The following is a 14,515-nucleotide window of genomic DNA, read 5'->3' on the forward strand; positions in this document are numbered from 1 at the left end:
GTTTGTTAGAGAACAGATTATTAGTTTCTAGATGGAGAGTAATTGATTTATTTATAATTGATTCCATGACTTTGCATGGGATACAGCATAGTGATATTGGTCTATAGTTATCGACAAGAGACGGGTGTCCTTTTTTTAAGATGGAGATTACCATTGCTTTCGACCATAGCTTAGGAAGGGTGTTTGTTCTGAAGGATTTTTTGAAAATTATGCTTAGTGGTTCAGCTATAGTAGAAGAGAGCTTTTTTAGGAAGTAAGCACATAGACCGTCTGGTCCAACTGATAGAGAAGATTTAAGGTCATGTAATGCTTTTTCAACTCGGTCTTCAGTGAAGTCTACTTGGTTTAGGTCAGCGGTCCCCAAACTACGGCCCGGGGCCCAGATGCGGCCCGATGAAGCCATTTATCCGGCCCGCAGCAGCGTACGAGATTTTACCGATCTATATAATAAGCTCCCGAACCTCCCGCTCTGCTGCTGAGCATCTGGCAGCGGCAAGGAAAAGGAGGAGAGAGAGAGAGAAAGCCGTTGCTGGAGAGAGAGGGGGACAGAGAGAAAGAAAGAGAGAGAGAGGGAGAGAGAAAGGAAGAGGGAGAGATAGAAAGAGAGAGCGATATAAAGAGAGTGAGAGAGATAAAAAGCAAGAGAGAAAGAGGGACAGAGAGAAAGAAAGAGACAGAAAGAGGGAGAGAGAGAGAAAGCAAGAGGGAGAGAGAGAAAGCAAGAGGGAGAGAAAGAGAGGGAGAGAGAAAGAGAGGGAGAGAGAGAAAGAAAGCAAGAGAGAGAAAGAGAGATATAGAAAGGGAGAAAGAGGGAGATAGAAAGAGTGAGAAAGAAAGAGGGAGAGATAGAGAGAGACGGAGAGATACAAAGAGGGAGAGATAGAAAGAGTGAGTGAGTGAAAGAGAGAGAGAGAAAGAGAGGGACAGCGAGAAAGAGAGAGAGTGCTGAGGGAGAGATAGAGAGGAAGAGAGAAAGGAAGAGGGAGAGATGGAAAGAGAGAGAGAGAAAAAAGAGGAAGAGAAAAATGAGAAAATGATGGAGGGAAAAAACGAGGGAGAGGACAATGAAACATGAGAGAGAAGGCAAAAAATGGAGAGGGAAGAGAGAAGTGGAGAGGAAGGAGGGAGGGAAGGAAGGAAGGAGAAATGAAGGGAGTTTGTTGATTTAAGTTTAAATTTACTTGTTAATAAAGAAGTATAAATTACTTTATTACTTTATTACTTCTTTATTTTAAATATTGTATTTGTTCCCATTTTGTTTTTTTCTTTAAATAAGGTATGTGCAGTGTGCATAGGGATTTGTTCATAGGGCTTTTTTATACTCCGGCCCTCCAACCATCTGAGGGACAGTGAACTGGCCCCCTGTGTAAAAAGTTTGGGGACCCCTGGTTTAGGTCGTTGAGGGAATTTGAGGTGTGACTGATGAACTTGGAGTATGAGCCATTGCTGTTAACACTTATTATATCACTTATTTTATCCTCTGCAGAATTCTTCAGCTAGAGTAATATAAACTCTTGGGACAGGTCCCAAAGAATACAGTAAAACCTGTGCTCTACTATGGTATAAAATGTTACTGATGGCAGCATAAAGACAATAGGAAAAAAATCTTTTTGAATAAAGATGGTGAGTCATTCATTTAATTTTATCTCATTGATGATTAATTTCTTTTTTTCTTAAAATATCCAGTATGGCAGATTAATTGCCCTTTAAATCAAATCAGAACTTATTTATTTGTACTAAAATTACTTCTAATTTCTTTAAGAGCTTAATGAGATTTAGAAATGAAGGCAGTCTTTAAAATTCCCATTCTATATTTCATATGGTGGACCTAAGAAGCACCAATATTTCTACAGCCACAATAAGTGGTATATTTTAATAGATGTTAATGCTGCAAAACTTTATCAACTTAGCTAGATATAATATTAGTGGAAGAGACAGGCAAATCATTTTTCATGAAAGGGAAAAATAGTTTGTCTGCCTCTTCCTCTAGTTCAGCCATTCTCGGAACTTTAAAATAAAGTTTTTTGTTGGTGTGTTTGCTTTTTGTGTTAGTGATATAAAAATGTTCACTTTGTCTGCATTTGCCAAATATATCTAATATATCTAAAACTCAGCTCAAAGATCTGAGATGGTAGTAGGAGAGAGCGGGTCAGGGACAGAGGGAGGGAGAGTCCAAGAACTAGAAAAGACAGCAACCCAACAAAAGAATAGAGGTAATTAGCCTGAGTATGGCTGAAGCCACAAGAATTCAAAGTATCGACCCTTTAGATTGTAAGCCACCCGTAGGAATGACTTTTTCAATTTCACTTACTCCATCATTTCATTCTCTAAAACTATTTTCTCTAGAACGTTTTATTCTATTTATGAATATTTTGTTTTCACAAATTGCCAAAGCGAGGTAAGCCCATAGTACAATGTATCCTTGTGATCTTCACCACACAAAAATTAAGCAACACAATTGAAGAGTAAGGTCATGTAGCTTAGAAAGGTTTTAGTCCATTTGTAAATAGAGGTTTAATTTTATTGAAAGTTGTTTAGCTAATCATAAAATCTATTGAAAGTGAACTGAATATAAAATATTTCACTACTTTTCTCCCCCTGCAGATATCATGGTTCATGGACAAGAATGGAAAATAATACATCCATCTTTTTTCTTTTGCAATTTTCAAAGATTTGGGAGGTACAGATGATATACATAACTTTATTACTTATATTATATTTAATGACGATAACAGGGAATCTTGTCATCATTTTTGCTGTTGCTTTTGACTACCATCTTCATACTCCCATGTACTTCTTTCTAATGAATTTAGCCATGCAAGATATTGGTTCTGTTTCAGTCATCATCCCCAAAGCTGTTTTTAATTCTGTTACAAATACAAGGCATATTTCTTACTCAGGATGTGTTACTCAAGTGCTCTTGTTTGTCTTCTTCCTTGGATCTGATATTGCCTTGCTCACTGTCATGGCGTATGATAGATATGTTGCCATTTGCAACCCTTTACAATATGAAATGATAATGAACAGGAAGGCCTGCACCAAAATGATCTGCAGTGTGTGGATTGCCACTTTCCTTAATGCTGCATTGAACACTGCTGAAACGTTTACTATTCCTTTCTGCTCTAATATCGTCAATCAATTTTACTGTGAAATTCCACATTTACTTAAGATTGCCTGCTCTGGCTTATATGTAACTGAAATTGGAGTTGTAGCATTTAGTACTGCATTATCAACTGGTTGTTTTGCTTTTGTAATAGTTACTTATGTAGAAATATTTTCTGCTGTTCTGAAAATTCCTTCTGTTCAAGGAAGGAAAAAGGCATTATCTACTTGTGTACCACACCTTAGTGTATTCTCTATGTTTTTGTTTACTGTTTCTTTTGCTTATCTAAGACCCACTTCTAACAGACCATCAAATCTTGATTTCATAATTACATTAATTTATTCCATATTTCCACCCATGCTGAATCCATTAATTTATAGTATGAGAAACAAGGACATCAGAGTTACTATTGCAAAACTTCTTAGCTTATGGTCATTTGGTCATTTGTGAACTTGGATGTATTTCTTTATCTGTGTTAATGGTAAAAAGAAAAAAGAGAGGGACAAAAGTAAACTTTATATTCCGTACATACCTTAAATATCTTAGTTTAGCTTAGCTTATCTTGAAAAAGTGATGATGATTATACATATGCATATTTCTAATGATATAATTTCTCAAGCACTTACCCTTATTGATCTAGATATGTAAGAACTGTATTGCATTTTATTTCAGTTCAATTTAATAATATTAAATATAATGATCCTGGTCTTTTCTACATTTTTCTCCTGTCCATCTTTACTTTTTGGAACCGAAAGTGTTCCATCCTAATTTAGCTTTAGTGGAGATCTTCTCTGTTCTGAGAATTGCTTCTGTTTAAGAAATAAAAAATACTATCTCTGCTTGCGTGCAATTTCTCACAGACTTGCCTATGGAGATTCTTAATCATCTCAGTCTTGGCTGTCCCAATGGTGCTTTTCAAAAGGCAACTGTACAATTTTTCCTTTTCATTCAAAAAGCTTTTTCAGTACTGGCTTCTCACTGATTTTTGCATATATTTGCTTAATGCTTGTTTTCCAGACAATTCCTTCTAATGCTCTATCGAACCTTGACTTTATAACTGCAATCCATGGCATAAGAAATAAGGACATTGGGGTTGCTCTTTCAAAACCTATATTTGAAAAATAAATTAATTGAATCCTTTCATTATCTATGTCAAGGAGAAAAAGAGTATACAGGGAATAATCCTGAATTCTCCACTTGTGGACAGGTTAACTTACTATAAAAAGATAAAAAGGTGCAGATGTGAAATATGAACTATTCCATCAAGACAAACTTTATGTAGATAAAATATATTTGAAAATAATATGATTTAGTACTTGTTCCTTTATGGTAGATTTCTGACAAAATATATGAAATATATATAAAAATATTTGAGAAAGATAGAAGAACATGTTATTATATGCATGTAACTAAATATGCTATTATGATTTAATAATAGCATATGCTGATTTATATGCTGATTAATGATTTAATAATCTACCGTTAAAATAATCACCAGGATGATTTTAATTTCTAAAAATGTAACCAATTAGTTCAGAAAAAAATATATGCATAATTGAATTTTATAGCTAAAGTTACTGTGCCCTCCTTTTTGCTACTTCTTATTGAGAATGACAAAAACAAATAATTATTAACTTCCAGTCAATAATTGTTCTTTAATCTGCCTACCGTTCTTGCTGAATATGATTAGTATTAATCATTTCTGTTTTGTGGGATTGTTGAAAAAATGTAATGAAAGAAGTAGATTTGACTTAATTGCTTTTCAAGAATGCTGAACATCCGAAGAGTTCAATGCTTGAGGCCTTCAGATACCTACTAGTCCATCTAGAGAACATAATGAAAAAATGTTTTCATTTCAGAATGTCTCTGAAGAGCTTATTTCATATGTGCATATGGAACATTGTGTAATGTATCTGGGGCAAAAGAAGATATTACTTTAATAAAGTTAACCGTATGTATGCACAAGAATCCTGGACACCAAAAGGTTTGTTGGTTGAATTTTTCAGATACATAACATTCCACCTGCAGAACACAATGACAAAAAATAGTTAAAAAGCATAAAGAATGCTTTTGAAGAGGTTTTTTTTTATATGTGTATGTGGTATATTTAATATATCTGGGTCAAATGAAAATATTTCCTTAATTAAGCCACATATACTGGATATGTACATATCACTATTAATCAATAGTTTTGAAATGGGTTTCCAATTTCATATAAGTCATTATAGACATGTAGAAACATTTTACCCAAGGGTATGTTTACTTTTTAAAAGGTGATTTATTTATTAAATTCAGAATAAATATACATTTATTATTTATTATAATTTATCATTAGCCTCCCAGAGTCCCTCGGGAGTTGGATAGCATACAAATTCGAACAAACAAACAAACAAACTGATCTGTGTGGACAGTGAATAAAAAAGGCACACAATATAGATCTATAGTCTCAAACTTTAAGACCTATATTATGAACAAAAGTCCCATTATAAAAAGCTATATGCCAACCTGCATTCCATTGAGGACCTGTATACTGCATGAGTCAAAAAGAGGGCTGTGAAAATATTTACTGATCCCTTGCATCCTGGACATAAACTGTTTCAACTCCTACCTTCAAAACATTACTTTAGAGCACCATGCACCAAGACAACTCCTGGGTCCAGGAGTTTGTCAATGCCTCCTTGGGGAGGGGGTCCTTTCCGGCTCCTTATAAGGAGGCACTTGTGCTCCCCCTCCTCAAGAAGCCTTCCCTGGACCCAGCAGTGCTTAATAACTACCATCCAGTCTCCAACCTTCCCTTTATAGGGAAGGTTGTTGAGAAGGTGGTGGCGCTCCAACTCCAGCAGGCCTTGGAAGAAGCCGATTATCTAGGTCCTCAGCAGTCTGGATTCAGGCCCAGCTACAGCACGGAAACTGCTTTGGTCACGTTGATGGATGATCTCTGGCGGGCCCAGGACAGGGGCTTGTTCTCTGTCCTGGTGCTTCTTGACCGCTCAGCGGCTTTCGATACCATCGACCATGGTATCCTTCTTCGCCAGCTGGAGGGGTTGGGAGTGGGAGGCACTGTTCTCCAGTGGTTCTCCTCCTATATCTCCAGTCAGTCACAGTCGGTGTTAGTGGGGGGTCTCTCCCTTGTGGGGTGCCTCAAGGGTCGGTCCTCACCCCCCTCCTATTTAATATCTACATAAAACCGCTGGGTGAGATCATCCAAGGGCATGGGGTGAGGTATCATCAATATGCCGATGATACCCAGTTATACATCTCCACCTCATGTCCAGTCAATGAAGCAGTAGAAGTAATGTGCCAGTGCCTGGAGACTGTTGGGGCCTGGATGGGTGTAAACAAACTCAAGCTCAACCCAGACAAGACAGAGTGGCTGTGGGTCATGCCTCCCAAGGACAATTCCATCTCTCTGTCCATTACCCTGGGGGGGGAAAACTACTGACCCCCTCAGAGAGAGTTCGCAACTTGGGCGTCCTCCTCGATCCACAGCTGACATTGGAACATCATCTTTCGGCTGTGGCGAGGAGGGCGTTTGCCCAGGTCCACCTGGTGCACCAGTTGCGGCCCTATTTGGACAGGGAGTCACTGCTCATAGTCGCACATGCCCTCATCACCTCAAGGTTCGATTACTGCAACGCTCTCTACATGGGGCTACCTCTGAAAAGTGTTCGGAAACTTCAGATCATGCAGAACATGGCTGCGTGAGCCATCATGGGGCTTCCTAGATTCGCCCACATTTCTGCAACACTCCGTGGCCTGCATTGGCTGCCGATCAGTTTCCGGTCACATTTCAAAGTGTTGGTTATGACCTTTAAAGCCCTGCATGGCATTGGACCAGAGTACCTCCGGAACTGCCTGCTACCGCACGAATCCCACCGACCGATAAGGTCCCACAGAGTTGGCCTTCTCCAAGTCCCATCGACCAAACAATGTCATTTGGCAGGCCCCAGGGGAAGAACCTTCTCTGTGGCGGCCCCGTCCCTCTGGAATCAACTCCTCCCAGAGATTAGAACTGCCCCCACACTCCTTATCTTTCGTAAATTACTCAAGACCCATCTATACCACCAGGCATGGGGGAGTTGAGACACCTTTCCCCCAGGCTTTTTTTAATATTTATGTTTGGTTATGTATATGTTGTTTGCTTTCTTAAATATGATAGGGTTTTATGTGCTTTTTAATATTAGATTTGTTTTCGCTGAAATATTGTTTTTATTATTGTTGTGAGCCGCCCTGAGTCTTCGGAGAGGGGCGGCATACAAATCTAATAAATTGAATTGAATTGAATAAGTGTGCTGATTTATCCTCTTTTTGCATATAGTCTCCATCAGTTTAACTACAACTGATGTCAAGCTAACTGGCCTTTAGTTACCAGCTTCTTCTCTACTGCCCTTCTTGTGCACAACACTGGCTATTCTCCAATCCTCACGAACATCTCCTGTTAACAGGGATTGGTTAAACAAATCAGGGGGGTAGCAATTACAAATCTGAGTTCTTTAAGAACTCTGGGGTGGATGCCATCTGGATCCATTGCCTTATTTATCTTTAATCATTCACGTTCTTCTAGGATATCGGCTTCTAAAATCACTGAAGCTGAATCCGTACAGCTGGAAGCAATGCTATATCCATCTACAGTATTATTATTGTAAGGTGTATTTTGAGAAAACTGAACAGAAGTAGCTATTGAAATGGTCAGCAATTTCCTTATTCCCATCAATGTATTCTTCTTCTGTCTGTAAATCAGGACCTGCCACTAATTCATAAACACTATCTGAATCAGAATCTGCGAAATCCCCAAACTGAACAGGAGTATATATAACACTATGGGCACATTTGCATTCTAGGAAACATCAGTGGTTTCTCCTCCCTTTTCAGAAGACTGGCCATTCCACCTCCCTGGCCAGAGTTTGGCTTCTGCTTCAGTCTTGAAGTCACTGCATGGGTGGTTGTCCCCTGCGATCCACAAGAGAACCTGTTTCCTAGAACATCACAGGATCACCCTGACAAAAGATGCTGGCACACAGGGATAGTGTGCCCATACAGGATCCCAGGAGGCTCAGGAAGGGGTCTGGTCAGCTGTGGAATCTATACTAATCATAAACTTGCTGGAGCTCTGGGCTATAGTCTTGGCATTAAAAAGTTTCAGGTCCATTCTATTAAAAAAGCATCTTCTTGTCCTAATGAACAACATAGCACATGTAAATTGACAAGAGGGTATCATGTCGAGATACCTACTATCAGAGGTCCTAAAATTGGGGATTTGGGCAGACTATAAAGGCAGAACATATTTTAGTAGTCTCAAACAAAACCACAGATTGACTCAGTCACCATCATTACGATCCTGACCTTTTCAAACACCAATCGGCAACCAATACAGCTCATGGAATGATTGTGAGATGTGGGCAGATCTTTAAAGACCCACAATAGCTCAGTTGCTTGCATTTTGCACTATTTTCAGTCTCTGAATGCTCTTCAAAGGAAGCCCTATGGAGAGAGCATTTCAGTAGTCGAACCTATGTATTATAAACCTCTTTTTGAGAATCTTCAAGCAAACATATCTGAAAAAGATTGATAAATGTCAAAGGATGTCTCATATTATAATGAATATCAACAAGATTATTTGTGCAATGTACTCTACAAGCATCTAGTGAAATAAATATACTGCATGAGGCATAAAATCATTCTCTTTGATTTTTAAACAACTATAATTATAATTAATTACCCACTTACAAAATAAAATAAAAACTGTGTTCTAAGGGGTTTCCCCATTACCCTTAAATTTATTGTAAAAGATTTTCAAATTGAACAATTTATGAGAAAGTTGTACTTCTGGAGTATTTTAATATACCCCCTCCTGTTACCAGATTTTTAAAATCAGAACATGAGTATTTTTCCCTTATAGAATTTTGCATTTAAAATAATACAGACCCTTGGGAAACACCCAACAGAGCTTTGGAAATATCTAATCCACTCAGGCTCCATTATATTTTCAATAGAGTCTAACTCATAATATATTTGGAAGAAAAGGTTAAAGATACTATATGATATGCCATTTATTCCTTTATAGAATAAAACCTTGGAAATGGTCTCATGAATAAAGAGGGTGAGTAATCTTTAGTTATTTCTTCACCTCTCTGCAAGCATTAAATTTAGTTTTCCTGCCTATTCTCTTATAATAATGTCAAGTTTAAATAGATTAGATATTTTAACAGATCCTATACAATTATTTTTCAGTTTTATTTGGGAAATAAAATAAAAATAATATAGCTAGATCTTAATAAGATATGAGAATATTTTAAAATAAAATATTAAGCATTGCCTCTATCAAAATTGTTTCCAATTACCATAGCAGACACAATCAAATAAATTTAAAGACTGCATTTAACCCTTATTGATTAGAAGATTCAGCTTGTTTTCTTTTCCACAGCTACAAATTAATGGATGTGAACCAAATCAAACATTTTGATCTTATTTAATATGAATGTAATTGACTAAATGACTGATTTAAAGGATGATTTGAATTAGATCAGATTGAATTTATATGGGTCTCTTAATATTAATTGTTAACTCTATAAGCAGCCTACAAAAAATTGGATTGAAGGAAGTCTTCAAAATTTACTTTCTAAATGATAGTATCCAGAGGATTAAATTTTATTTGCAGACCTTCAAATTTTTAAGGAACACATTTTAGTGTGTTCTTTAAAACACATTTTCATTTTTACATTTTTTTCCTGGGAGAAGGAGCAAAATTTTCATCAGTAGAAAATGCATTTTATATAGCTAAGTACTGAAAAGAAAATGGTTTGTAAAGCCATTTTAAATCACAACATAAAAGAAAACAAAACAGAATTTCTGGCAAAATAAATTGACAAGAGCTATTCAAATGATAGAGAGAAAAAGTTTCCCAGCAATTTCTCTATTTAGAAATAGAGACTGCTGACAACTATAATGACCAGTGAATGTGTAGGATGTTCTAGTATGTTTTTGGAATGTCTGGTTTCTTAAATGTTTAGCTTTAAAAAAAATTTTTTTAAATGAATTATTTCTATTAATTGGATTTAGAAGTGTTTTATATGTTGTATTTTTTATTGAAATGGGGGGCATATAAGTCCAATAAATAAATGCATAAATAGTATTGTAATAGTATAATATTACTATAGTATTGCTACAATGCAAGAAATAGTTATTTAAAACCAAATTTTGGCAAGCAGAATATTGAATGCAATCAAACTGAATTAAAAAGCATTTGTCTATGTTTCAATTCTCATTCTTCAGAAATCTAATGGACATTTATTGAACATTGAACATATCCTGTTCATTTTTTCCTCAAATGCATATTTAATTGCTCTTTCCTTTTTTCCTAGGAATAACATGATCACAGTTTAAAATGCATAATTTCACATCTGACTTTCTTCTTTTGGAATTCTCAAAGATTTGGGAGCTACAGATTATATATGTAGCTTTATTACTGATACTGTATTTAATGACATTAACAGGGAATCTTCTAATCATCATTGCAGTTGTATCTGACTACCGCCTTCACATCCCCATGTATTTCTTCCTGATGAACTTAGCTATACAAGACATTGGTTCAGTTTCAGTCATTATTCCTAAAGCCATTTTTAATTCCCTTACAAATACAAGGCACATTTATTACTCAGGATGTGTTACCCAAGTCCTCATGTTTATTTTTTTTGTTGGTTCTGACATTGCTGTCCTGACACTCATGGCCTATGATCGGTATGTTGCCATCTGCAATCCTTTACGATATGAAATAATAATGAACAGGGCAGCTTGCACCAAAATGATAAGCTGTGTGTGGATTGCCAGCTTTCTCAATTCTGTAATGAACACTATTGACACTTTCATTATTCCTTTTTGCTCTAATATTATCAATCAGTTTTACTGTGAAATCCCACATTTGCTTAATATTGCCTGCTCTGGATCATACATAAGTGAAATTGGAGTTGTAATGTTCAGTTCTACATTAGGATTTGGTTGTTTTGTTTTTATTGTCATTACCTATGTGAAGATATTTGCTGCTGTTCTAAAAATTCCTTCAGTTCATGGAAGGAAAAAGACCATCTCTACTTGTCTACCACATCTCACAGTCTTTTCAATATTTTTATTTACTGTTTTTTTTGCTTACCTAAGACCCATTTCTAACAAACCATCAGATCTTGATTTTATAATTACAATATTGTATTCCATTATTCCACCCATGCTAAATCCATTGATCTACAGCATGAGAAACAAAGAACTCAAAGCTGCTCTTTCAAAATTTATCTGCTCATTTGTTTTTGAAAAGACCTGGAACTGCATTAATTTATGTCAATAGGAAAGTTAAAATAGAGACAAATAAATAAGACTAGTATTCTCAACATTTATATTTCCTTAAAGTAAAATATTGTGATTAGTCAGATGATGATGTCAAATGCTAGTCATTTCCTGAAGAGATTTCGACTAAACAGGTAAAAGTTACTTTTTCAGTTTCATAAATAATTTTGAAACAACAGGTATAAAATTAAATGAAATGTGTAATGTATATAGTACATTGTGCATACAACATAAATTAATATTATACATACATACATGTGTGTTTGTGTATACGTGTGTTTATGTATGTATGAATGAATGTATGTATGTTTGACAAAGTTTCTGAACAATTTATCCTTACCCTAGTAAAAGATTTTTTTATTTTTTTACTCCACATCAAAAACATAGATAACATATATCACATATACAGTGGTACCTCTATTTAAGAACACCTCTACTTAAGAACTTTTTTTAGGTAAGAACTAGATGTTCAAGATTTTTTTGCCTCTTCATAAGGACCATTTTCTACTTAAGAACCCGAGCCCGGAAAAATTTCCCATGAAATTTGAGAGTAGCATGAAGGTCCGGCCAGTTTCCTACCATTCCCTATTTAAACCCGGCCATTTCGGGCTCTTCTGGGCTGCCAGAGGTGCTTTTCGCTGGCTCTTAAGGAGGCTTTGGTAGTCAGAGCGAACAAAGCATTTTCCTTTCTCTGGGCACTTGGAGAGGGAATAATCCTCTGCCAGTGCCCAGAGAAAAGTAATGACCCCTTTGCTCTAGGCAGCCCAGATTGAATGGAGCATTTTTTATTTTATTTTATTTTTTATTTTATTTATTCATTTGTCCAATACACAATACATATGGAAGAGAATAGACGTGAAGTAATATATATAAAGATAATATGTAAAAATAGAGAAGATATATGAAAGGAAGAAAATATACAGTGATACCTCATCTTACGAACCCCTGTTCATACAAAATTTCATGATACAAACCCAGTGTTTAAGATTTTTTTGCCTCTTATTCTGAACTATTTTCACCTTACGAACCCGAGCAGCTGCTGGGATTTCCCTGAGGCTCCTCGATTCCCTTCATTTTTGCCAGTGATGCTTTGAATCCCAGTGACAAACTCCCCCCTTCCAAACTGCATGGGGAAAAGATTCATGGAGCTCAAGAGGAGAAAGGTGTGGGGAAAATGAGCAGGATAGGGTGGGCAAAAATGGGAGGGACCCATGGAGATCAAGAGAGGAGAAAGGTGTGGGGAAAATGAGCAGGACAGGGTGGGCAAAAACGGGAGGGACTCATGGAGCTCAAGAGGAGAAAGGTGTGGGGAAAATGAGCAAAACGGAGTGGGCAAAAACTGGAGGGACTCATGGAGCTCAAGAGGAGAAAGGTGTGGGGAAGATGAGCAGGACAGGGTGGGCAAAAATGGGAGGGAACTATCGAGCTCAAGAGGAGAAAGGTGTGGGGAAAATGAACAGGACAGGGTGGGCAAAAATGGGAGGGACTCATGGAGCTCAAGAGGAGAAAGGTGTGGGGAAGATGAGCAGGACAGGATGGGCAAAAACTGGAGGGACTCATGGAGTTCAAGAGAGGAGAAAGGTGTGGGGAAAATGAGCAGAACGGGATGGGCAAAAACAGGAGGGAAAGACCCATGAAGCTCAAGAGAGGCTCTTTTCACCTTTCTTCATTGGGACTGCCACCTCTCACTGTCCCTCCACTCAGTTCGCCTCAGCTTAGTCTGCCCCCCCGCTTTTTTAAAAAAAGCCTTAATGTTTTGGATTTTCCTAATGGGCTTGCACGCATTATTGGCTTTTCCATTGATTCCTATGGGAAACATTGTTTCATCTTACGAACTTTTCACCTTACGAACCTCCTCCCAGAACCAATTAAATTTGTAAGGCGAGGTATTACTGTATATATGAGATAAAGGAAAGACAATTGGACAGGGGACAAAAGGCACACTAGTGCACTTATGTACGTCCCTTACTGACCTCTTAGGTACCTGGAGAGGTCAGTCGTGTATAGCCTAAGGGAGAAATGTTGGGGATTAGGGGTTGACACTATTGAGTCCGGTAATGAGTTCCACGCTTTGACAACTCGATTGTTAAAGTCATATTTTTTACAGTCAAGTTTGGAGCGGTAAATATTAAGTTTAAATCTGTTGCGTGCTCTTTTGTTGTTGTGGTTGAAGCTGAAGTAGTCATTGACCGGTAGGATGTTGCAGCATATGATCTTGTGGGCAATACTTAAATCATGTTTTAGGCACTGTAGTTCTAAGCTTTCTAGACCCAGGATTGTTAGTCTATTTTCGTAGGGTATTCTGTTTCGAGTGGAGGAGTGAAGAGCTCTTCTGGTGAAATTTCTTTGGATGTTTTCAAGGGTGTTGATGTCCAAGATGTGGTATGGGTTTCAGACAGATGAGCTGTATTCGAGGATGGGTCTGGCAAAAGTTTCGTAGGCTCTTGTGAGTAGTGTGAGATTGCCGGAGCAGAAGCTACGTAGGATCAGGTTAACAACTCTAGAAGCCTTTTTGGCGATATTGTTGCAATGGGATTTGGCACTTAGGTTTCCTTTCTCTGGGTGCTTGGAGAGGAAATAAACCACTTCGCTGTGTTGAATCCCTCGCGCTACCTCCCCCACACACAGCGTGAGGTTGCCTCCCAGACTGTCTGGGTGCAGAAAGGCAAAAGGGGGTGCTTCGCCCTGGCTGAATCAGCTCGACCTAAGCCAAACCAAGGAGTCACCACAGTGAAGGAAAGGTGCTGGCTACAAAGTGAGCAAGCGAGAGAAGACGGGAGCCCTTCAGCATGGAAAGGAAGAGGAAGCAGGTAGCAGCAGCAGCTGCAGCCTTTCAGTCAAAGGAGATTGAGGTTCCCCCCTCTCCCCCACCTGGGTTTCTCTCTCTGATGCAGTGTATGGGAGGCAGTCTCATGCTGGGTGTGTGGGAGGCGCCTGCTCCTCCTTGCCACCTCAGAGTCCCTCTTTTTTTTTTAAGCCTTAAAGTTTTGGATTTTTTTGATTCCCCTCACTCGCCGTCTTCCTTTGGCAGTCATTGTCCTCATCCTCTTCTTCTTCCTCCTCCTCCCACCCAAATTC

At 37.8% G+C, this 14,515-nt stretch overlaps 2 protein-coding genes across 2 annotated transcripts; both read left to right on the plus strand.

Moving 5' to 3' along the window:
- The first annotated feature begins 2,626 nt into the window (after window positions 1-2,626).
- LOC139155399 (olfactory receptor 14I1-like) lies at window positions 2,627-3,553 on the plus strand. Its single transcript, XM_070730528.1, has one exon. The coding sequence runs from the start codon at window positions 2,627-2,629 to the stop codon at window positions 3,551-3,553; it is 927 nt and encodes a 308-aa protein (XP_070586629.1).
- Window positions 3,554-10,487: 6,934 nt separating this feature from the next.
- LOC139155400 (olfactory receptor 14A16-like) lies at window positions 10,488-11,438 on the plus strand. The gene has a single exon (XM_070730529.1). It carries the CDS (start codon window positions 10,488-10,490, stop codon window positions 11,436-11,438), a length of 951 nt encoding a protein of 316 aa, XP_070586630.1.
- The last annotated feature ends 3,077 nt before the right edge of the window (window positions 11,439-14,515 follow it).

Source organism: Erythrolamprus reginae, unplaced genomic scaffold (assembly GCF_031021105.1).
Source record: "Erythrolamprus reginae isolate rEryReg1 unplaced genomic scaffold, rEryReg1.hap1 H_18, whole genome shotgun sequence".
NCBI lineage: Eukaryota > Metazoa > Chordata > Lepidosauria > Squamata > Dipsadidae > Erythrolamprus > Erythrolamprus reginae.